This window comes from Drosophila albomicans, chromosome X (genome assembly GCF_009650485.2).
Source record: "Drosophila albomicans strain 15112-1751.03 chromosome X, ASM965048v2, whole genome shotgun sequence".
NCBI lineage: Eukaryota > Metazoa > Arthropoda > Insecta > Diptera > Drosophilidae > Drosophila > Drosophila albomicans.
In genome coordinates, this window is record NC_047627.2 from 31,639,310 (window position 1) to 31,665,459 (window position 26,150).

The 26,150-nt window shown below is 36.1% G+C and overlaps 2 protein-coding genes across 2 annotated transcripts in view; one reads left to right on the forward strand and one right to left on the reverse strand.

The window, feature by feature from the left end:
• The window catches only part of LOC117565236 (uncharacterized), a 102,704-nt gene that overhangs the window by 27,775 nt on the left and 48,779 nt on the right, over window positions 1–26,150 (reverse strand). The window lies entirely within an intron of this gene.
• On the forward strand, window positions 558–25,062 carry LOC117564406 (uncharacterized). Its single transcript, XM_052002926.1, has 2 exons — window positions 558–652; window positions 23,534–25,062. Exons 1-2 carry the CDS (start codon window positions 558–560, stop codon window positions 24,966–24,968), a joined length of 1,530 nt encoding a protein of 509 aa, XP_051858886.1. The 3' UTR covers window positions 24,969–25,062.

The following is a 26,150-nucleotide window of genomic DNA, read 5'->3' on the forward strand; positions in this document are numbered from 1 at the left end:
TTAATTTGAAGTTTCAATTCAAATAATAAAATCATAAGTGCATCATTCTATATTCTATATTCTACTAAATTGTAACTTTAAGCTTATTAATTTTTGTATTTTATTTTATTTTTGTTTTGTTTTTATTAAGCTTCAAGCAACAGTAGAAATCAAGTTTGTTAAATCCGATTTTCTTTTGCAGTGTTTAATGCTGTTACTATTGCCACAGTTGGCTGCTGCTGCTGTTGTTGTTGTTGTTGTTGCTGCCTCTTCTTGGCTTGAGGAACATAATGTGGCACGACATGTGAGCAGTCTTGGCAATAAAATGCGATGCGGCAGCCACAACAGCAACATCAGAAGCAGCAGCCGTAGGACCAACTATGATCTAATTAAGGAGCACCGCGTGTTTACCGCAACATGTAGCAAGTAGCAAGTAGCAAGTTGCGAGTTGTGAGAAGCATGTGACGTTTATCATGTTGCATACTTTTAGCACAGCTGCTGCTGCTGCTGTTCCTCTTGCCACAGACAATTATGCACACACACAAAGAGAGAGGAAGAGACAGCCATAAAACAACAACATGACCCCGGACACAGACCTAGACCCAGAATCGGAATCGGAGTCGGAGTCGGAACCCAAGTCTAAACAGCTTCACAGCAGTCTGTGTGCTCAGCGGTATCTCAATGTCTATCTGTCTATCTGTCTGTCTGTCTGTCCATTTTGTCGGTGGGTCTGACAGAGCCTCGGGGCTGTCTAATTCAAATTTGAATAACTCGCAATATGCGCCGCTAAGTATGCTATGAAATTGGCCACTGTCGACAGCATCAGTGTTTTTTTCTTTCCTTCGCTCGCGTGTTTCTTTGTTGTCTTTAGCTTATTTCTAAGTATATATACATACATATGTATGTATGTTTTTATACCCGCTACCCATAGGGTAGAAGGGTATTATAACTTTGTGCCGACAGGAAATGTATGTAACAGGTAGAAGAGGGCATCTCCGACCCTATAAAGTATATATATTCTTGTCTGTCCGTCCGTCCGTATGAAACACTGGATCTCAGAGACTATAAGAGATAGAGTTATAATTTTTTTCGACAGCATTTGTTATGTTTGCACGCAGATCAAGTTTGTTTCAAAATTTTGCCACGCCCACTTCCGCCCCGCAAATAAAAAAAAAATCGAATAACAAGCCTAATTTTAAAGCTAGAGTTGCGAATTTTGGTATATACAATAATTTGTATAGTAGTTATGATTCCTGAAAATTTGGTTGCGATCAGATAAAATTTGTTATTAAAGAAATACTTTTGTATGGGCAAAAACCTTCTTACTGGGGGTCTGAGTTGCAATCTGGTACATTGTGCCGTCTATGATATATTTTGAATGGTGTACTATATCGATATACCAAACATATAGTTTGGTATATTTTATAGTATTTTTTTTAGTATATTTTGAAAATTATACCGCAATATTTTGCCTTTATTAAAAATGGGTAGCGGGTATCTCACAGTCGAGCACACTCGATTGTAACTTTCTTACTTGTTTTTAGCATACTCTACGCAAAGTCACTCTCAATTGGCATTGACTTTGGTACAAAATGAAGGCACAAAATGTTGTTGATATATGAATCTTAAGACATAAATTGAATAACAAATAAGAGAGAGACAGAGAGAGAGATAGAGAATATGGAACACCTATATTGAATAAAAGCAAAACATTGCGGTATTATTGTTCAAACATACCAAATCAATATACCGCAAAAAAACTGAATATATACCAAAAGTTATATATAGTAAACCAATAAAGTGAAATTTTTCTTTTTGGTATTTTAATTTGGTATATTTGAGCAATAATTCTGTAAAATAGACCATGAAATACAGTATATTAAATATACGACTGTCGAATCAAAACTATTTAGAATTGAACTTGTTGCGTTACTAAAGTAAATAAATAAAATACATACACAAAATATAAAATAAACATAATTTTTCGCAAAAAAATATGATGAAGAAAATATCACTATTACTTTTTATAATCTTATTGTTATTAAATTGTTCTCAGTCTTTTTGCTAGCACCGATGACTAAATAATGTTTGTGCTTTCTTTACCATTTCGAATTAGTTGAATTTCGTCGACAAAATGTAAAATTGCTAGCAGTCAATAACTAATTATATTTCGAATGAATTATTTATTAAAGTGCTAGAAAATCGTTTACAACTTGAAAGTGATTCTTAAGTACGTATGTGTTTGGCACTTAAATTATTCATGGCTGTGAGAAAAATGTTGATTGTAAATATTTAGCTATAATTTATTAAGTGCAATTTAATCTGCAAATCTTTACATAATTCAAAAGCTGTTCTTTGTCGTATTTTGCGATTTTTACAAGTTAATATTATAGAGAGAAACATTTCCCTCTTTGAAGTACCAACTTTTTAAATTATCGTCGAACTTTTGATTATATTTTAGATTTTTCTTTAATTTTAATATTTAGCTTGACCAATTTACGGCGATTTATAGAGTAACGCTTTATTGTTTTAAAGTTTAATATCTTACTTAAGCTTCTTTAATTTGAGACTATTTCTAGCGTATTTTGTTATACTCTTTATTATTTTATTAAAGTTGAATGTCTAATTTAAGCTTCTTTAATTTGCGACTATTTCTATAGTATTTTTTATAGCAAAACTCTTTATTGTATTAAACTTGAAGATTGTTCAATCTGCGGCTATTTCTAGTGTATTTTTGTGAACTGTATTTGGGCACACATTATTTTGTGCACACACACACGTTAAGTGACGACAGCTTTGGTCAGAGATTTGCGCATTTGTGTGGCATGTGAATTGAGACAGAGACAAAAGATGTGTGAGATAGCAAGAGCAAGAGCAAGAGAAACGCCCACGTCAGAGCAGGGCAGGGCAGGGCATACATTTTATTTTTAAGACTAGTTAAGCCAACGGCAATGGTAAAGACGACGACGCTAACGTGACCATTTTAGGCAAATTGGATTTACGCATCAACTGCAACATACGCGAATACTTCTTCCCTCCTCCTCCCTTCTCTCTTCTCCCTCCTCACCAATTTCGTTTGTCTACTGCCAATCTGAGGCATTTATTTTGATCCCCGACTTTAACGTTTGTGTTGCAGCTGCAGCAACACAGAAAATATGTTAAAGTGGTTAAAGAAGGTAAATTCCATCCGATATATATTTGCTACAAAAATTGCCAGATATCATTCTTCTTTTATACTCTACTTTGACCGAAGGCGGACAATTGCTGTTGCTGTTGCTGTTGTATACAAAAAAATCTGCGAGCTGGCAATTTTCATTTGCCATTTGTCTGGCCTGTCTATCAACGTTGACACTTTTACGTCTCTGCCCCTCCCTCTATACTTTCTATACTTTCTCTTCGTTGGTGTGTGTGTGTCTCCATTAAAGCAATTGGCCATTATGGCATGCTCGGTTGGCCAGTCGCAAGTCCTGAGGTTAAGTCTCGGCTATCAATCATATGTCAAACAACAAGCAGCGAAGCGCGGCAACCAAAAATAAAGATGAAAACAAAACATGAAACACGAATCATCAAAATAAAAGTGATGTGTCGCACGTGCTTGAATTTCAACGATAACGATTACCATTACAAAATGCCGATTGCTTCTATCTTATTAACGGGAAAATATCTTACGATTACGATTACATAATGCCGATAGCTTCGATTTTGAATCAAGTTATCGACCAGCGAATATTATCAGACTGAAATATTCTACGATTACGATTACAAAATGTCGATTGCTTCTATCTTATTAACGGGAAAATATCTTACGATTGTGATTACAAAATGCCGACCAGCGAATGTTATTGAACTGCGCGTGTTATCGGACAGAAATATTCTACGATTACGATCACAAAAAGCCGATTACTTCCATCTTAAATCGAGTTATTGATCAGCGCGTGTTATCGGACAGAAATATTCTACGATTACGATTACAAAAAGCCGATTACTTCCATCTCAAATCGAGTTATCGGACAGAAATTATCTAAGATTACGACTACAAAAAGCCGATTACTTCCATCTCAAATCGAATTATCAAACAGCGCGTGTTATCGGACAGAAATTATCTACGATTACGATTACAAAAAGCCGATTCCTTTCATCTCAAATCGAATTATCGGACAGAAATATTCTACAATTACGATTACAAAATGCCGATTACTTCCATCTCAAATCGAGTTATCGAACCGCGCATGTTATCGGACAAAAATATTCTTATTGCACTCTGCGGTTTGCCGCCGCACAGCAACCGCAAATTGAATCTCTAAAGTGCGTTCCGTCCCTCTCCCTCTCTCTCTCTCTCTTAATTTGCTCTCTCGCTCTGCGGCACATAATGCTAAATAAACTTTTATGCACAGTTTGGGGATTACATTTGCCGCGTTGGCGTCGTCACAACGGTCCGAGAGAGATGCCCAACCAAAGCATACCGTCTTTTAATACCCTAACAAAAGCGCGCCAAGTTTTGCAGCTGACTTTTCTTTAAAGCTGACAGCTTTTCATCTTACTGCTTTTTTCCGCGCCCTCTTTTCACTAAACGTCTTTTGCTCTCAGGCTCTCAGTTGTGGGACTTCAATGCTTGGAGATTTACTTCATTTCGCAAGCGCATTTACTACTTTCACTCGAAGTGCTACTTTCATCATCATCATCATTATCATCATCATCATCATCATCAGCAGCAGCAGCAGATTCAATAGTTCCAATTTACATTGTGCATACTTATGTATATGCAATTATCTATTGCGCCTGTTTAAAGTCGCTGTTAATTGCTTGTATATTGGTTGTGAATGAACTTATACCTGCTAACCATAGGGTAGAAGGGTATTATAAATCTGTGACTATGCAACAGAAATATTCAATAAAATATATATACATATATATTCAACGGCAACAGTTAATTCGTCTGTCCGTATGAACACTTAAATCTCAGAGACTATAAGAGTTAAGAAATTTCATATTTTTTAATATACCAAATATAGCCTTTGGCATATTTGTAGTATTATAGGTATGGGCAAAAGCGCCTACTTATTACAGGTAGTTGCTTTGGCTTATCTCGTATATTTTAGTACTCTTTGATATATTTTGAATGTGTAACTATATTGTATATTAAACCAACTATAGTCTTTGGTATATTTTTGGTATTTTTGCAGTGTTTTAATTAATATACATTAGGTAAGAAAGCTACAATTGATATTGAATAAAAGCAAACCTATGCGGTATTATTCCTCAAATATACCAAAATATAGTAACATGCTTGAAATAATACTGAAATATATAACAACGGATATATTTGGTATATTAACATAGTACTACATTTTAAATATACCATCGTATATACAAAATATACCAAAATTTATTTATTTATTTAGTTATTCTACTTTTCAATATAAGTAAACTATATTCTAATATTATTAGTTTCCCAATGTTAGTTACTTCTCTAAATATGCATTTCGCATCATTCAATTCGAATTGGAAGCTACACTTGAAACTTACGTATTATGAATTTTGCATTTCAAAATATTACTTCAAACCATTTTCATTTTCAACAATTGGCAGCGGTAGAATGATGGTGACATGTGGAGAAAAGACACTTCAGTTAACACATTTGTGAAAGGTGGGCAAAACAACATTTGTGAGTATTGCACATAACCTGAAGCTAAAATGAATATTTGAAATTGGAAATTGTATGAAACTATTCACAGCTGGAAATAATGCAAAATCCATTGTTGGTTGCCAAAAAAATGAATGCATAAAATCTTTCACAGAATTCGAACACATTGAATTTACTTCAAAAATAGAATGGCATCGATCTATGACATTTATTGATAATAGTAATTGCAACTTCTCTTGCATTGTTTCATATTAATTCAAATAAATAATGCAAGAAATTTGAATTAAATTCCATTTCTTGTATTTTTTATTATTGTCAGTGTATCTGACTAGTCGATGAAATGCTTCTGCTTCTGCTTCGCTGTATTTACGTATTCATTGAAACGCAGAATATGTATTTTGTATATTTTTGGGTGAATTGGCATCTGCAGCACAGCGGGGGACAACGTTACGTATACGCCACGTCTGTCCGCATGGTTAGCGGCAAATCAATCACACACACACACACACACACACACACACACACACACACACACACAGAACAGACAACCACGCATTCAATCAATAGATTATTTTCAGCGGCTTTTACATAAAGTAAAAATACAAAACATTCGCTGCACTTGAGTACAGTTTACATGTAAATACTGCGAGTAGAAATATAAATATACTGCAAATAGAGAGTTACAAACAAAGTACGAGAAGAAGAAGAACATGCGCTGATAACACGTGACCCTTTTGTTTGAGCTCATTAAGTGCAGCACAATTGGCAAATAATCCTAAATAAACAACAATTAAATGCAGCCACAAATTGTTGTCTCTTCAATCGATTGCAATATCCGGCATTCGGACATCTAATTGGGTATAATCATTGAGTGCTAACTCAAAAGTACCATAAAAAAATGTGGTATTATTTTCAAAATGGAATATACCAAAAAAATATGCGAAAATGTATACAAAATACATTTTTGAAGAATATGTTGATTTACGCTAAAAATATACCAAATAAATATATCAACAAAATATACCAGTGAAATAATAAACATTTTTAAAAAATAAATCACATTATTGGGAATTTAATCGAGTTCGAACTTAAATACTAAAACATTACACAAAAGTGAAAAAGTGGGGTGGTTTATTCTTAAAATAGAATATGCCAAAAATATACCGAAGGAATAATACACATTTTTAAAAAGTGTCAAAGCTAAACTGTGTGATTTTATGCTTAAAATATACCAACATAATACAAAAAGATACCAAACTAATAATATATAATTTTTTAAAATAGTATACCAAAACAAAAATAAAATAAAAAAATACGAAATATACTATTCAAACTAAATTACATATATGTAGTTGTAAAAATACTGGAATGCGAGTTTACACCTGAACATCTAGAATAAATACGGTATTATTTTGAAAATGGAATATACCAAAAATATGCAACAATATACCAAAGGAACATTTTTATTAAAATACAAAATACAAAAATATACCACAGAATTATTAAATTTTCAAAATATGCCAAATTATTGATTCAAACAAGGAATAAAAAATATACCAAAAATAAACTATACCATAAATTGACAACAAAAAATACCAGAATGTCAATTTAGAATGTGCCAAATTATTGATTCAAACAAAGAATAAAAATATACCAAAAATATACTATACAATAAATTGACAAACAAAAATACCAGAATGTCAATTTAGAATATGCCAAATTATTGATTCAAACAAGGAATAAAAAATATACCAAAAATATACTATACCATAAATTGACAACAAAAAAATACCAGAATGTCAATTTAGAATATGTCAAATTATTGATTCAAACAAGGAAAAAAAAATATACCAAAAATATACTATACAATAAATTGACAAACAAAAATACCAGAATGTCAATTTAGAATATGCCAAATTATTGATTCAAACTAGAAATACAAAATATACCAAAAATATACTATACCATAAATTGACTAAAAAATACCAGAATGTCAATTTAGAATACACAAAGTTATAGCACCTTTCTACCCATTTCGGAACCGGGTATAATTCAGGCATCAAGCACATTTAATTACATCAATTTCATCGCTAAAACTATATAATTTTCTCTATAAATGTGCGGTTGCAACACTCTCGATTTTCACTCATTTTATGGTATCAATTTTGCTGTCGCTGTTGTCGCTCTTTTGTGACTTGAATTCCCTTTGTTGTGCTGTCCGCATTTGCATTAATTTGTCCGCATTATTTCATATGCAAAACACAAAGTGCTTTGTGCATTAAAGCTGTTGAGTATCGTTTTTTGGGTGTGTTTTTCGATTGTGTGGCATTGGCCGAAAAATGGTTATGCGATAGTGTTTTGCAGCCGAAGAGGGAGAGGGAGAAGGAGAGAGAGAAAAAAAGGATTTCCGCTAACACAATGCCACAATGCTGCAGTGCTGCAGTGCTGCATGTGGCAGGCAGCGCATGTGGCAAATACCTCAGTTGCCACAACGTTGCCATTGGCTTTTGTGAGTTTGCAACCTAGGAACAAAGCGCACAAAGCAAAGGACAACAACATGAGCGTTGCATGATGACCTGCAACATCTGCCGCATTTTGTTGCCACTTTTGTGTTGGCATATTGAACTAAAACTGGGCTTATGCAAGAAATACGAGAGTCAAAGTCAAAGTCAAAGTCAAAATCAAAGCCAAGGCATGCCAATGCAACGAATGTTGTCTGCTTTTAGATATCATAACATTTGCATTTACTTGGCAATTGCTTTTAAACAGTTTTCACTTTGGGTCGATCAAAAAATTAACATTCAATTCCATATTCCATATTTTCTATAGTGAATTTCTTTTATTAAATTAATGCTGACAATATTTAACAGCTGTAGCTGCAATTATTGCAAAGCAAAACTAAAAAAACTAATCCTCAACAATGTTGAAAATATATTTTTAATTAATTTAAAGTGAAGCTTGAAAAGTTTGTTAATGCAACAATAAAATCAAATTATCAGAAATACACAAATAATAAAAAATGTATATATAATTTATATATAAATTAAAAAATGGAACTCGTTAAATCTACGTTGACATACGTTATTGGTAATTGAAAAATATTGTTTGCTTCCATATAAATTGCAATTATTATAACTTATTATAAAAAGTTATAATTAAAGTACGCTTATCAATTTATATTTTGAATTGATATTATTTATCTTCGCTTTTTTGCAATGCTCACAATTCATTTTATATTTGTTTTATTTTTTGTTTATATTGTGAAATCATCTCATCTCATTTCCATTTATATTTATGTATATTTATATTTATGTCATATTTACATATGTATATTTGTTTTTCATTACGCCCACTGCAATCGGGTTTTAGCTGCTTTGGCTGTCAATCTGGTAAATTTTGGCATCTCTGGTATATTTTAGCAGTATTTTTGCGGTATATAAGTTTGGTATATTTTGACTTCTACGGTATATTTTGAATGTAATACTATAGCGATAAACCAAATATAGCCTTTGGTATGTTTCAGTATATTTGCGGTATACTATTTGGTATATTTTTTGTTATGGGGTATATAAGTTTGGTATATTTTGACTTCTACGGTATATTTTGAATGTAATACTATAGCGATAAACTAAATATAGCCTTCGCAATGTTTCAGTATATTTGCGGTATATTATTTGGTATATTTTTGGTTATGGGGTATATAAGTTTGGTATATTTTGACTTCTACGGTATATTTTGAATGTAATACTATAGCGATAATCCAAATATAGCCTTTGCAATGTTTCAGTATATTTGCGGTATATTATTTGGTATATTTTTGGTTATGGGGTATATAAGTTTGGTATATTTTGACTTCTACGGTATATTTTGAATGTAATTTTGACTTCTACGGTATATTTTGAATGTAATACTATAGCGATAAACCAAATATAGCCTTTGCAATGTTTCAGTATATTTGGGGTATATTATTTTGGTATATTTTTGGTTATGGGGTATATAAGTTTGGTATATTTTGACTTCTACGGTATACTTTGAATGTAATACTATAGCGATAAACCAATTATGGCCTTTGCAATGTTTCAGTATATTTGCGGTATATTATTTGGTATATTTTTGGTTATGGGGTATTTCTCGGTTGAGCACACTCGACTATACCTTTTTTTTGCTACATTTGTAGCTATTTTTTATAATATTAGATTGCAAATGTTTGATTTGTCGGTGTTTCATGTCGCAATGTGACTTTTCATTAATTTTACATACACATTCATTGCCTATATTTGTATGTGTGTGTGTGTGTGTGTGTAATTGGCTTTGTGCTGTGTAATATGGCTTTTCACCATATCGGTGGCAGGCCATCAATTTTGGCGTTCGTTGCATGAGAATGAAGTGCCGCAACACAGAAAATTCTCATCTCTTCTCGTCATTGTCAGCTAGCAAGAGAAAGGACCTAAAAAAAAGAGACCCAACCAAAAAGTCAAGCAGCACATTTGACTTTGTTTCTACTTTCTTGTTAGATTGTTTTGTTATTTTGTGTTTTTTTTATCTTTCTATTTGAATTTGTTGCGCATCGTTTCGCATTTCCTCTTTTTTGCTCTTCTCTCACTTTGTGTTTCTTATTTTGTCACTTCTCTTAATTTTTTGTTTTTTATGCTTCTACTCGTATTATTTTTGTTGTTTTTTGTTGTCCAACTTTCTGTTTGTTTGAAGTGGGCTGGGGGCGTGATTTTTAGCGCGTTGTCGCCATGTACTTGCATTTTGGGGCATTAAGCTGCCACTTCAATCTCTCCCCAAAAGTCCAGCCATCATCTCGCATTTTCAGCGTGTATTTTTGCCATTTGGTTTATTTGTTCTCTTGATGCTCGTTCAGCCTAAATGGAGGACACTTGAGGCATCATTAATGATGTCAATGGCTGACAATAAGGTCAGCAGCAAATAAACATTATAAACATTAGCCAGCAATAAAGAAAAAAGCACTCGACTCCTCTACAAAGTGGACGCCAAAAAAAAAAGAAAAAAAAAAACCTCCTCCTTCACTTTTCACTTTGTTTTTTTTTTATTTGCATTTGATGCTCGATTGCTAATTGCCAGGCAAGGAACAATTTATATTGGCCCTTCTAAGTGCCAATTGGGTTCTCGTTTTTCAACTTTTTAACATTGCCAACGCATTGCTATGATTTCCTTCCCCCCCCCCCCAACACACTTTAGGGGGAAGCTTTGTCACCGTTTTGCTTGTTATCAAAAGTTGTAAACAGACGTTCGCGTTCAATACACACACAAAAAGCCTCAAAGTCAAGCGAAAGAAAACAACAATCAAGCATCGACAATCGCAGCAAAAAGCAAGTACAATTCAATTGATAAAACTGCGTAAGAAAATGGACAAAAAAAAAAAACAAACCAAAAAAACAAATCCATCTAACCGCACTTTGAATGCGTTGAAATAGCAGTGAAAAGAAGAGCGTGCAATAAAATGTTTGTTAACGAATATTACGAGCTTTTTTAGATGATTGATTGACATCAATATTACGTGTCAGAAATATACCAAAAACATTTTTTGAATGCTCACAAAACAGTTGTAAAAGTTGTGGCAAACATAAATTTAAATACCAACGCTTAAAAAATACCAAAATACTGATAGAATCACAAAATATAAAAGAAGAAGAGCAATTGCACAATCAAATTTTTGTTTCTTCGAATTCGATTTGGCATTAGATGCGAATGTGCAATGGAATGAAAATGCGATATGAGAGAATGTGACAAAAGTTGATGTGAAAGTTGTGATAACCTTCAGATTTAGGGCAAAAAACAAACGGCGCACAAAGACGCAAACAAACACAGCACAGAAAAAAAAGAAATCGAAATGTAAAAGAAAAAAGCGTTTTTCAATTTCCCCAGCAAAGCAACGTGACCGAGTTTTACTCGTGTGTATGTGTGTGTGTGTAAGCTTTCCTTTTTTTTTTCTGCGTTTTGTTCACGTGTTGTGATTGTGACGATGAGTGATTGAATGTGAAAACGAATGATTGTCTAAAGTGTGAGTGTGTGTGTGTGTGAGTGTGTGGACACATTTGGATGATCGCATTAGCAGCATTTCATTTCACTTTTCTACTTTACACTATCCACTCTTCACTCTTCACTTTTCACTTTACACTTTACACTTTTCACTTGCAACTAGTTTACATTTCACAAATTGCACTTTATTTTTTGTTTGTGTTGAACTTTCGGGCATCGCATTCACTGTAAGAAGTAACACCAAGCGCTTAAAATCGATGCTTTGATGGTTACTTTTCACAGCGTACGTGACGTCTAATGTTTGTTTTATTTTCCACTTGCACTTGCCACACACGGCGTATGCGCAACATTTTTGTGTGTCCGACAATGTTTTTGACTGGAACAGAAAAAACCAAAGCAAAGCAAAGCAACAAACAAACAACAGCAACAGAAGTGAGATAAGAAAAATGCAAAACTTTAAAGTAAATTGCTTTGCCTTTGCCTGCTTGGGATGCTCATCTGCGCGTAAGCATGAAAATTTCTTTATTATTAATTTACAAAATCTCGACTGGCTGCCAAAAAAACAAGCACAGATTAAAGCACAAAACAGAAAACGTTGAATAAAATTAAAAGTTCTCACAAGGGGTTAGAGAGAGAGAAAATGATGCTAGCTTTGCGATAAGCTGGACAACGGTTTGCAAACTCACAGAGAAGGTAAGATTAACTTTCGGGCCTGGCGATGATCAGCTAGACAGCTGGACAGCTGGACAGCGAAAGCAAATGCCGTGCTTTAGGTAAACATGCGTTCCCATTTGCCCACCATAAATAATTGAGTTAAGATTCTCACTTTACTCTCACTCTCTGCTGCTGCTGCTGGCGATAAGCTGCTCTCGACCGATGTCGATGTCCAGTTCGTTTGTATGTTTGCAAGAAGGAAAGGTTTGCTTTACACACTCTCTCAGTTTTAATGGACGAGGCGAGGGTGCCGGCATGCATTTGCATAAATGTCAACTAATTTTGTTGTGCGTTGTGCGAGTGAAACGCTGTTTGCTTTTCATCAAAATCCTGATAATGCTGACTACAAACACACACAAAAAAAAAGATGGAAAAAGCAAAAGAGAGAGAGAGAGAGAGTGGAAGGAGGAGAGGGAGAAATATCCTCAACACACATTTCAAAACTTTTCGAGGTGAGTGACCAAAAATATAAATAAAAAAAGTTGTTTTCTCCATTGAATTTAATTTGCCTCACTTCAGCATTTAATACAACTAATTCAATTTAAATTATTTACATAATTTATTAGCTGGAAAAGATAAAATTTCGTCTAATCAGTCAGCGAATTTAATTGACGCTTGAATTGTATTCTTGCTGTTGCATAATACATAGTATAAAAAAATCGTTACATTTGATATATCGACATCAAGGAGTGTAATGTATCGATATTTTAGAAAGATTAAGAGAGAGAAAGAAATGGCTAGAGTTGCCATAACATGTAAATGTTTTTGAGGCAGGGTTGCCTTACACCAGTTGAGAACAGAGTTGCCATCGTCATTTGTTTTGGCACTTTGTCAATTAATTGAGTTTATCAACTAATTTTAGTACCAAGAGTGGCCAAGTAATGAAAATTTGAAGGTCTGTTGAAACCCATTTGGAATAGACAATGAGACAAATGTTTGTTGAGACAGGGTTGCCACCCTTACACCAGTTGACAACACAGAGTTGCCATCGTCCAAAGTAAATCATTTGCTTTGCACTTTACTCTTGACATTTTGTCGAGTCAATTGAGAATTTGTCAATAATTTATCAACTAATTTTACTACCAAGAGTTGTTGAGTAATAAACAGTTTGACACTGTTGGAATAGAGTTGCCATAACATGACAATAAGACAGGGTTGCCACCCTTACACCAGTTGACAACACAGAGTTGCCATCGCCACAAAGCAAATCATTTGTTTTGTCACTTTACTCTTGACGTTTTGTCGAGACAATTGAGAATTTGTCAATAATTTATCAACTAATTTTACTACCAAGAGTTGTCGAGTAATAAACAGTTTGACACTGTTGGAATAGAGTTGCCATAACATGACAATAAGACAGGGTTGCCACCCTTACACCAGTTGACAACACAGAGTTGCCATCGCCACAAAGCAAATCATTTGCTTTGGCACTTTACTCTTGACATTTTGTCGAGTCAATTGAGAATTTGTCAAAAATTTCTCAACTAATTTTACAACAAAGAGTTGTCGATTAATAAACAGTTTGACATTATTAGAATAGAGTTGCCATAACATGACAATGAGACAGGGTTGCCACCCTTACACCAGTTGACAACCCAGAGTTGCCATCGCCACAAAGCAAATCATTTGCTTTGGCACTTTACTCTTGACATTTTGTCGAGTCAATTGAGAATTTGTGAATTATTTATCAACTAATTTTACTACCAAGAGTTGTCGAGTAATAAACAGTTTGACAATGTTGGAATAGAGTTGCCATAACATTACAATATGACAGGGTTGCCACCCTTACACCAGTTGACAACACAGAGTTGCCATCATTTGCTTTGGCACTTTACTCTTGACATTTTGTCGAGACAATTGAGAATTTGTCAATAATTTATCAACTAATTTTATAACCAAGAGTTGTCGAGTAATAAACAGTTTGACAATGTTGGAATAGAGTTGCCATAACATTACAATATGACAGGGTTGCCACCCTTACAGAGTTGCCATCGCCACAATGCAAATCATTTGCTTTGGCACTTTACTCTTGACATTTTGTCGAGACAATTGAGAATTTGTCAATAATTTATCAACTAATTTTAGTACCAAGAGTTGTCGAGTAATAAACAGTTTGACAATGTTGGAATAGAGTTGCCATAACATTAGAATATGACAGGGTTGCCACCCTTACACCAGTTGACAACACAGAGTTGGCATCGCCACAAAGCAAATCATTTGCAGTAATGGCTTCAGCCGAACCGACTGTCAATTATAAACATATTTATGCCCATAGGGTTGTTCAACATTCTTTATGTCAATGGCGTTTGGGGGGTGGATGGTGGAGGGGCTGGGAGGAGGTGAGGAGAATGGGATTTGGTTTTGGCCTGCTTTGGATTTGGTTTTGGTTCGATTCGGTTGTGGATTCGCTTGTTGTTGTCAGCCTCGGGGCACAAAGCACTTGAGCAAAGCTTCGATGACATTTCGAGGTTAGGGTATAATGTATGTATATACCCCTCCCCTCCCCCCTCTGCCACCTCCTCCTCCACCGAAAAATGGCAACATAAAATGGCGCGACGGCGTTAACAGAAAATTGGAAATTCATGTTGACAAGTGACGCAGCGTCGACGTCGTCGTCGTCGCTGCCGGCGTTATGTACGTGACGGCAATTTCAATTTTCGAATTATGCGACACCAGCAGCAAATATTACATGCAAAGGCAGATTATTGAAATACAAGTTTAAACGAAAATGCAACGCTGCGTATGCGTAATCAGCAATTCAAGTTTATAGCCATCAAAGTCGTGCACTTCAATTGTAATGCAATTTTGCCACTTGCAACTTATACTATGTTGTATTGTTGCACATCCGCTTCTCTCTCTTCACTTTTTTGGGAGGCTAATCAACTTGCAAATTGGCCAATAAACTGAGCACCGCAAAACTGTGTTGACTGCTCTGCACACGTGTTCATTTTGAAGAGCCATCGGAGCAGCAATTTTGTGGCTGTGGCCGAGCGACGAACAACGAACAACGAACGACGAACGACTCGAATACCAAATGCAAATGACTTTTTCACACACAACACGCACGCTCAACTGCAATTCAGCTTTTGGTTGGACACACTGCTAACCAAAATACTCGAATGTTCAACTGCAAGTTACACGACAACAACAACAACAACAACAATGGAAGCAGGACATTCGTTAGTTGCTGAAATGCTGCTGAGAAGATTCCAGCAACTAATTGAAGCCGCAGGGCGACCAAAAGTGCACATGCTGTAACAAAACTAATTAGAGCATTAATAAAATCACATTTTATTTAAAGTGCAGACTTTATCTTTACTATATTTTAAGTTGTTATACAAAAGTATATTAAAACTTAAGTAATATTTTGTTTTATACAAAGAGAAATGCAAAAATGAAATTAGTCATACGATAGCTGACAAACAGCATACAAAGTATCGATAGAATGAATGTATCAAGTTGAGAAAAATCGAAATAGAAATTGCAATAACTTTTTAAAGCTTGCTTTGAGAGTCTCTCTATGTTAGCATTACTACAAGTCAATTTTATGTCGAGAGCTTTGAATCATACAAAAACGGTGTTATCGATATTTCACGGTATACAAACTATCGATAGTAAGAGTGATACTTACTATTTGTTCTGCATTACTTGAAATAAGTTTTAGTTCATTGCAACTATGATAATAATGTGTAATATACAAAGAGAAATGCGAGAATCTGTTTATTCATATTGATAGCTAACAAACACCATAAAAGCTATCGATAGTAAGCAAGCATTGCAGAGTATTCTTTCTCACTGCTTGTAAGGCACAAATAAGTTTCATATCGAGAGTATTAATAATAATGCGTAGTAATAAAAGAGAAATGCAAGAATCTTCTTAGTCATATCGATAGCTGAAAAACAGCATAAAACATACAAAATATCGATAGTAAGCAAGCATTACAGAGTATTCTTAGCCGCTGCTAGTAAAGCAAGTAAGTTTCATATCGAGAGTATTAATAATATTGTAATAAAGTAATAAAAGATAATTGCAAGAATCTGCTTAGGTATATCGATAGTTTAGCATAAAACATACAAAATATCGATAGTAAGCAATCATTGCAGAGTATTCTTAGCCGCTGCTTGTAAGGCAAGTAAGATTTATATCGAGAGTATTAATCATGTCATATCGATAGCTGACAAATAACATAATAACTATCGATAGTAAGAATGCATCATGTTGAAAGAAATATAAATTCTTTAAAGAGTATTTTTACTGCTTGCTGGAAGATACAGAATATATCATGTCCTCTCCCAAAACGCATTGACAGTCAGATAAGAACTTTACATGAGGAATAGCTGAAACTCAAGTGTCACCGCGTTGCGGTAGCTGAAGTTCGAGTTAAAGTTAGAGATCTGGGCTAGGCAGGGGGGATTAGTTAAGTTTCCCAATGTAAGGGATGATTTGTAGATGAATTCGTTGTCGTTGGGGGCTGTCTTTGGGCATAATAATCACTTTGCCACATACTACGATTAGACGCATTTGGATACCTGCAACTTTCGACTTGAGATTTTCTCAATTTGCACAGTGTCACAAATCGCCTAAGCCGTGCGTCAACTTGCCAAAGCTTATCAGCGAGTGGAGTGGTCGTGGAGAAAGCAGAGAACAGAGTGAGTGAGAGGAGGAAGTAGAAAACTTTAGAGGCAGGCAGCTGTTGTGGATGGTGTTGCGGCTTTTGCTTTGTGCCCTGCGCGCCTTGTACTCGTAATGAAGTGCTAAATTATGCTAAATGTGCGGCAAAATGTGATTTCCAGTCGAAGCAGGCGACAAGACGCCGGGAGGGGAGACTGCTGCTGGGCAGCTGCTTCCAAGGGTTAGTCGATCAGTATACCCGATCCGATGTGTTGAGTGTGGCGAGAGTATTGCAATTTAGCGAACTAACTGATTGAATTGGATTCGATGCTAGAAAAAACATTCTCATTGAATCAATGCGATTCGCAAGTGATGTAAATCATTGATAGTAACTGTTCATTAATTGCATATTTGTTCAAATTCATAAACTTAAGGTCTGCAGATTTTGATGTAATTGAATTATTTCTTAGAGAAGACAGTTGTTGCCTTTCTGACAACGATTATTAAATCTGAAGCGTGCAAGAATTGCTTAAGAATTGCACTTATAACTGCAGTTGGCTACTAAGTGAGATGCGGTTAGGTGATAAAACGAAATTGTCTCACTCAATACATTAAACACTAACAGAAATAGCTATGGTATGCTTCTCTTTTAGTTAGCATTTTTATTCTAAGAATAGTGGCCACTAAGCGAGATGTGAGTGCTTAGCATGCAAGGTTTATTTCATTCATAACTGCGTTTGGCCACTAAGTGAGATGCGGTTAGGTGACAAAATGAAATTGTCTCACTCACATTAAAAAAAGAACAATAAACACTAACAGAAATAGCTATAGTGGCCACTAAGCGAGTTGTGAGTGCTTAGCATGCAAAGTTTGTTTCATTCATAACTGCAGTTGGCCACTAAGTGAGATGCGGTTAGGTGACAAAGCGAGATGTGAGTGCTTAGCATGCAAAGTTTGTTTCATTCATAACTGCGCTTGGCCACTAAGTGAGGTATAACAAAGTCGAGCATAGTCGACTAGGAATGTCTCGCTGTGAAATGCATTCGCGACTTTTCCTTCGATACCTTCGATGGAGTATGGAGCGCTGGAGCACTCTTAAAGGTCTTTACCACTTGGCGCTTTCTATGAAAACAAATTACTTTCAAGCAAATTGACTTTGATGTGCCCAAGGGGCGGGAGGTGCCGAGGAGTTGGGGCATTTGTGTGTACTGTAACAACATTTGTGTGTACTGTGCTGTGCGTCATTGCTTCAATTACAGCAGCAACATGAGCAGCAGCAGCAGCATCAGCAGCAGGCAGCAACAACAATGAGCAACAGATTTATGATGTCTCTCTGGCTTCTCTCTCGAGCAAAACCCATGGGGAACTCCATGCTGCAGGCAAACCCCTCGCCCCGCTCCAACCCCTTTTCGTTGGCTCGCATTGTTCGCAGTTGAGCGACGCCATCGCATGATAGGCGAAATTGCTTGATGCGTGCGCGTGTGTGTGTGTCCGTGCATGAGTGTGAGTGTGTGTGTGCCCAGAGCGCCTAAATGTATGCAAAGTGAACTAGGACGTCGCTTGCTGCAAGCCGGAAATTGGTTGCTTCCGTCGCACAGTTGCCCAAAACGTAACCGAACCTCTCTTCCTCTTTCTTTCCCTCAACAGTAACCCGCTCATCTGCTTTTTGCCCAAATCAAAAATGCTATTATTCCTATGCACTGCGCGAAATGAAAGGTGAAAGAGGGAGAGGAGCTTCAACCTGTGTGTGGACCTTGATGAAATCAATCATTAAGTCTATTCTTACGCAAATTGCTGCAAACTACAATTTTTGTGCCTCATTTGAATTTTGCAAAAAAAACATTCTCAGACTTTGAATTCAATCAACGATTTAAAGCGACGTTGCCACACTTCACTTTTGTTCATTTTAAATAAAAAATGCAGCACGCAGTTTAAAATTTACAAATTTAAAGTATAAGCATCAGTTTCTTTCGCAAATTGCTGCACAAACTAAAATTCGTCTGCCTCATTTGAATTTTAAGAAATCATTCGCAGACTTTGAATTCAATCAACGATTTAAAGCGACGTTGCCACACTTCACTTTTCTTGTTAAATGAATGTCTGCAGCACGAAGTTTAATAATTTAAAGAATAAGTTTAAGTCTCTTATAATGTGTTGTAAAATCTATAGATCAAAAATCAAAAATAAAATATATATAGTATGTATGAAGCGTTGACAACTAACATTAAATGCTGCACTTGAAACAACATTTTCGATGATAATTAAAGTTGCTTAAAATTATGCTTTGAAATGAATTTTCTAAGAAGTACATTAAATATATAGTTATGTGAATATAACATATAAATAAAATTCTATGATTTCAATTTCAAAGCTTTATTTCCTGAGCTTTACTTTGTGAACTGTCAATTCAATAGTGTCCATAAACATTTCGCTGAGACTGTTTTGGCTGTGACTAAGTGAATGAAAGCGAAACTTTAATTGAAACGAACGGTAGGCGACGCGCATTTCCCCATTATTATTTTTTGGGTTAAGTGATTGATTATGTCTTGTTTGTGGGCTGGCAAATATACACACGCGAACACACACAAACACACACGCATACACAGGACAACACACAACGCACATAAATTTGATTCTATGTTGCGCTGCTGGGCGTGGCATTCAGCACACACACAAACACACACACACACATTGAGAGCCATCGATGGCATATGAAAAATTGACTAACTGAAATGAATGCTTAACGAGTGGGGGGGGGGAAGACGAAGAGAAGCAGCCAGAGAAAGAGAAAGAGATGGAGAGAAAGCAACGCGGCGCCAACTTACTTTGACAATGTCTTCTCAGCTCTCAAGCTCTCGGCTGGGCAACAATTCATTCAGGCCTCAAATATTTGCCACAATAGAAAAGGAACCGCGCGCGAAATCGAATCAATAATTTAATGCAGCAGGCAGGCAGGTGACGACCCCGTCGAGCAGTCAAAGTCTGTCCGCCACCGCAAAGCTCCCACCTCCAACAATTCATCAAACCACACACAGTAAAAGAGGAAGATAGAGACAGAGAGAGAGAGAGAGAGAGAGAGAGAGTGAGATTGTGAAAGAGAAGGGAACACCACATCGCACACTTGGCTTGTCAGTGTTAAAGTGATGCAGGGCCGGAGGTTGTTGTTTGGCGGCGTTTGCCAGGGCAGGCGTTGCAGATTGTACACTGAGAGAAATCATTGTGCTCTACTCATATTAATAATTGACAAATTAGCTTTCACAAATTTACAGATTTAAGATTATTTTTTCAAAAATGTATTACAATGTATTGAAGAAATATTCATAATTATGTTTGGCCTAAGAAAGTTTCAAAAAGAGATTTCAAAAAGTATAAGAAGACGGTCTTGAAATATGAATATGAACCAATAATTATTATAAAAATATACTACACTTGGATACTATTTTTATAATTATGTTTTATCAAACAAAGTTTCAAAGAGAAATTTCATAAATTATAAGAGAAACCTACTTCAATTTGTAAAAATAGATTAAAGATCATTTGGGAATCAATTTTTTCATTTCGTAAATTTCATAAATACTTAGTAAATCATATGTTTTGAAAGTTTATCGAATTTCTACTATATGAGTTTTATTTGACAGGGAATAAGAGTGAATACGACTGCATTTCTCACTGTATAGTTGGCGGCTGAGGAGCACAAGTTGTTTGACGTGTGGAGGGAAGGCGACGAGGTTAAAGACGAGGGAGTAGGAGATTGTAGAAGGAGAAGGTAGAAGGAGGTGTAACTGTAGCTGGCTTGTTTGACTGCTGATGGTGATGGTGATGGTGAAGGTGGTGGTGGGGCGGGTGTCCATTTCTTTTGTCATTGTGGCCATTTGGCGCGTTAACGGAACGCTGCCATCCATAATAATGTCAGCCATGTGTTCAGGCCTTGTTTGCAGCTTGTTAGGCGCCCTTGAAAATGCGTGGACATCACAACTTTCCGACACAAAGATGACAATGGGCAAGGGGAACGGTGGAAAGAGAAGCGCTGCGATTACCTTGTGTAGCCCTGTAGCTGGACAATTCAGTTTAAAATACTATGCAGAATGCATAACGATAAAGTTATGCAGCAAACTTTTAATCCAAGGTCATGATGCTGCGAACTCAATGATGATGATGATGATGATGGGGGGAAATATTTAGAAAATGCTAATAAGGCACGTGTTCCATTTGCCAGTGCTTTTGGATGTGAGAACTCATGATTAGTTTAAGTTCTCGATCTACTATAAATTGCATGCACGTGTTTCATTTCCACCTGTTACCGTTCATACAATTCATATCAGCGTAGTCTTATTATTTACTTTGTTTAAATTTCAAATATGAATATGATTGGGTTATCAATGTTCCATTACCACTTGTTCCATCCGAAGTAATATTAATCTTTTATAAATTGCATGTACGTGTTTCACTTGCATCTGTTTCCAGTTCATATTTTGTGGTCTTACTTTGTTTAAATTTTATATAGGGTATCAATGTTTCATTATCTAATTGTTCCATTCAAATATTAATGATTAATTTTCATAAATTTATACGATTTATAGATGATATAAATCACTGCTGTTGCCGTGTTCCATTTCCACACGTTCCATGTGCAATTACATGAATTGTACTCATTTCACATCGCATTGTATTTCACTTTCATAACCATATCTGTTGCCGTGTTCCATTTCCACATGTTCCGTGTTCCATTTTCGCACGTTCCATGTGTAATTAAATAAATTGTACTCATTTCATTGTTCACTTGCCGTGTTCCATTTCCACATATTCCGTGTTCCATTTCCACACGTTCCATGTGCATTTACATGAATTGTACTCATTCCACATCGCATTGTATTTCACTTTCATAACCATATCTTAAAAGTGCGTTCCATATTCATTCGTTTTCCACACTTGTCTCCTACTTTCAGTTATCACAGTTTGTTGTTATCAATATTTGTGCATGTAGAGCTCAGACGTTTACATTCGTAAGTAAGCATACTTAAATTTCATTTGCAATTAAAAATTATGTTATTTCCTCTGCTGCGCTACGGACAAAGTTTTGTGCGTAAAGTTGGATGCTAAATAATAGCAGAGGCTTATGCATGTTTACGAGTTGCAAGTTGCAGATGCTGTTGCATGTGGGATTGCGTAACAATTGTTTGCCGCTTTTAAAAAGTTGCTTAAGTAATTACTTGAAGTGTGTGTGTGACAGACAGCACACAAAACAATTGTAAAGTTTTGTCAGTGGGTGTTGAGCTGCATTTTTAGAGGACAATCTTTAAACAAATTGGGAGAAGGAGAACTATGAACGAGAGCTATCTGAACACATGTAAAATACTATGTTAAATGCAACTAGCTCAATTAGCTAATGCAACAGCTTGGTTGCACTTTTCGAGTTGTGAATTTGATTTCATTTCGTTTCAGTTGCCATGATGATGCATAAGCTGTCGCGTATCATCAAGCTGCTCGCTTGGATCTTGATTTCAGCCACTTGCATAAAGTTGCTGCTGTCGATCACGCTGCCCGCTGGGAGTGGACCAAAAGGTAAGCGTATAATGAGCCCTGATTCTCCACAACGAAAATCAGCACACAGTAAGTCAAGTTCGCATTCGCATACGCTCGGCTATCCATCCAACCATCCATCCGTCTGTCTGTCTGTCCGCATGTTATATGTAATGTAATATTAGTTCTCCTAGATTTTATGAGTTGCGGCTAACAAATGTTCTTGACTACATTCGAGTAAGTTCTACGTAGTAGAAATCGCAAAGAAATTCATCGAACAAAATTTCAAGCAATTACAAATTACTTTTTCTTTCTTCCGTAAAATTTCGCTATCTGCTAACTGGTAAATTATTAAAATGCTCTGAATGAAATATAAAACAATTAAGATATAGTACTTTTCTCTACATAATATAATATTCTTCTAATTTTTCTTCTGGTAAATTAAACAAGTCGAGTGTACTCGATAGTGAAATACCCGCATCCCACATTGAATCAAAGGCATGGTATAAATTGTAAAATACCAAATTATATCACAAAAACCACAAAAATACTAAACATACATTGGACTATATTTGATATATTGATATAGCACAACATATTTCACAAAACATACCAAATTAATATACCGCAAAAATACTAAACATACACACAAGGCTATATTTGGTATATTGATACAGTACTGCTTTAAAAATATACCAGCTTATTGCCAATACAAAAGTATTTACTTAATAACTTCTACATCTTGAATGACATTTATAATAATTCGAAAAATTCTACCATTAATGTTGGATATGCATTTGGAACACACATCTGGGCACACTGTCAATAAGTATCGATAGTTCGAAACAAATCCTTTTACAGTTAAGAGTCTCTTCTTAAGTTCTGCGCACTACGCAACAGGCAGATGATTGCAACTAACTACGTTATATACTTTTTAAATATCAATAACAAGTAAGAAAGTTACAGTCGAGTGTACTCGACTGTGAGATACTCCGAATATACCAAATATACTGCAAAAATACTAAAAATATACCAAATGGTATATTTGGTTAGTGAAGAAATGCGCTACTTTCAAACATAACATACAACTTTTTCTTACTACACACGCTTCTCTTCCTCTCTCTCACAGACGATATCACGTATACGACACCGAATGAACCACTGTTGCTGCAACAGCTGCTGACTGCCAATGCGGCAAACAATTGGTCCCTCAACCCCCACTGTGCGCCGTATCCACGCGCTGAGGATCTGCACATCGAGCAGCAGTATTATCAGCACACGCTCGGTGGCAATGTGAACTATTATTTGTATGCCGCCTATTACGATCGTCGGCTGGCGATCATTAACACGCCCAGCATTACGATACTGGCGATGATGAGCAGCATGGCTGGACCCTTTGCGAGTGCTTACTGTCAAGTGTGGTACGAAGCCGATGCTGAGCCCAACATTGTGCCGATGCAACAACAGACGGTGATGTGGTACAAAGAGTGGAGCACGGAAGCCGGTCAATTGTATCCCGTGTTGCTCAGCTGTCAGTTGCCCAATAATCCGCGAAGTTCACGTGTCCCAGAGTTGGTTTCCCTGGTGTTTGACGATCGTTGCGCTCGCCCGACGAATGCGTTGCGTGTCGTCTACGAGGCGCCGCAACGTAAACGTGTCAGACGCTTCGCGGTGTGCGTCAAGGATCTGAATTTTCCGCATGTGGAGATGTCGCAGCGGTGGATCGAATGGCTCGAGATGTTGCGTCTACTCGGCGCTGAGCGTGTCACCGCCTACGATTTGGGTGGCGAATCGTTGTTGCCACAAACACGCCGCACGTTGCAACACTATGTGACGCAGGATGGTTTGTTGCGATTGCGACCGCATCGTTTGTTGCACAAGATGCCGACGCCGACGTTGAATAGGCTGGGCAAGAGTTTGAACGAAGTGTTGTGCTATGTGGATTGCTTCTATCGTCACATCTACGAGTTCGATTATGTGGGCATCTTTGATGTCGATGAGGTGATCATGCCCCTGGGCGAGTTGCACAATTGGACCGTGTTGTTGCAACAACTCGAACGCGATAGCAACCAAGTGCTCGAAGATCCGCCGTATGAGGAGAATTGTGAAGCACGTGCCAGCTATTGTTTTCGCAACATTTACTTTCCCAACGATTGGCCAGTGGACGAGCGAGTGTCGAGTGCATTTCATATGCTGCAACATGTGCAACGTGTGGCCGAACATTCCGATCACAATTCGTACGTCAAGTGTTTGCATTCAACGCACTTTGTGCAATCGGTGCACAATCATTTCCCATTCTCGTGGCAAGGCAGTTGCGGTCCATACCATGTCCCCGTTGAGTTGGGCCAATTGCAGCATTATCGCAAATTTGAGAATCGAACAATGGATCGAATATCGGATCGAACATCGGTGCGCGATGATAATATCTGGCGATTTAAGGACAAACTCATATTGAATGTGCTAGCCAAGCAACGTGAGCTTGACCGGTCGTAAAACCGAAACGTTTTTATTGATTTTGATTTTAATTGCTTTCGCAAACATGAGCTCAAGTGTGTGTGTGTGTGTGTGTGTGTGTGTGTGTGTGTACGTGCACAACAATCGAATACAAGCTTTGGCCTGAGGCGTGACCACACCTTGCTCACATATAATTCTCTTTCTCTCTCTTCATCTCCGAGTTTACTTCTTTTTCTATTTTTCTATTTCAATGTGCATGTCTTGCCGTGTCAGCAGCATAATAATTACCCACACAGACAAACGCTAACAAAGCAAACTATACATAAAACAAAGATATTCAGTATAAAAATATACCAAATTCAATTCAAAGCAATGACAATGTTTGCTTAATGCAAGCCAAGTATAACAATAATTGAGTTTCTTAATCCCAATCTTTAAATCACGTGTCAGCAGCATAAAATCTACTGACGCATTTACAAAGCGAAACATACATGCAAACAAATTCAGTATAAAAATATACCAAATTCAATTCAAAGCAATGACAATGTTTGCTTAATGCAAGCCAAGTATAACAATAATTGAGTTTCTTAATCCCAATCTTTAAATCACGTGTCAGCAGCATAAAATATACTGACGCATTTACAAAGCGAAACATACATGCAAACAAATTCAGTATAAAAATATACCAAATTCAATTCAAAGCAATGGCAATGTTTGCTTAATGCAAACCAAGTATAACAATACTTCAATTTCCTTATCCCAATTCCTAAATCAAGTGTTAAATTCTCAAACTAAGTTCATTTTTTTTTTCTTTAACTTTATCTTTAACTCTTTCTTGAATGCATACTTTAAGTACTTAATTTAAGCTACCATCATTTTTGTTTTCTGTATAGCAATTTAACTTAAGTGCTCTTAGTATTCATAAAGTATTTATCGTTATTAGTATTATAATTTTTTTTTTTTGGTCAATTTATAAAAACAAATAAATCTTAGAGCAATTGAAAGTAAGCATTGAAAATAAGCGCTAATTTAATTGCTCTTGAAAACATTTCTAATATTTGTTATAATGAATAAATTGTAGTATAACAACACTTTAGAAAATTAAAATTCATGTTTCACTGCTGTTTACTTTTGGTTGATAACGAAAATGCAGTTACAACAAAATTGTGGGCGCAACAGAGATATCTTTTGCTCGTCGCAAATAATTTATTTATTTGCACT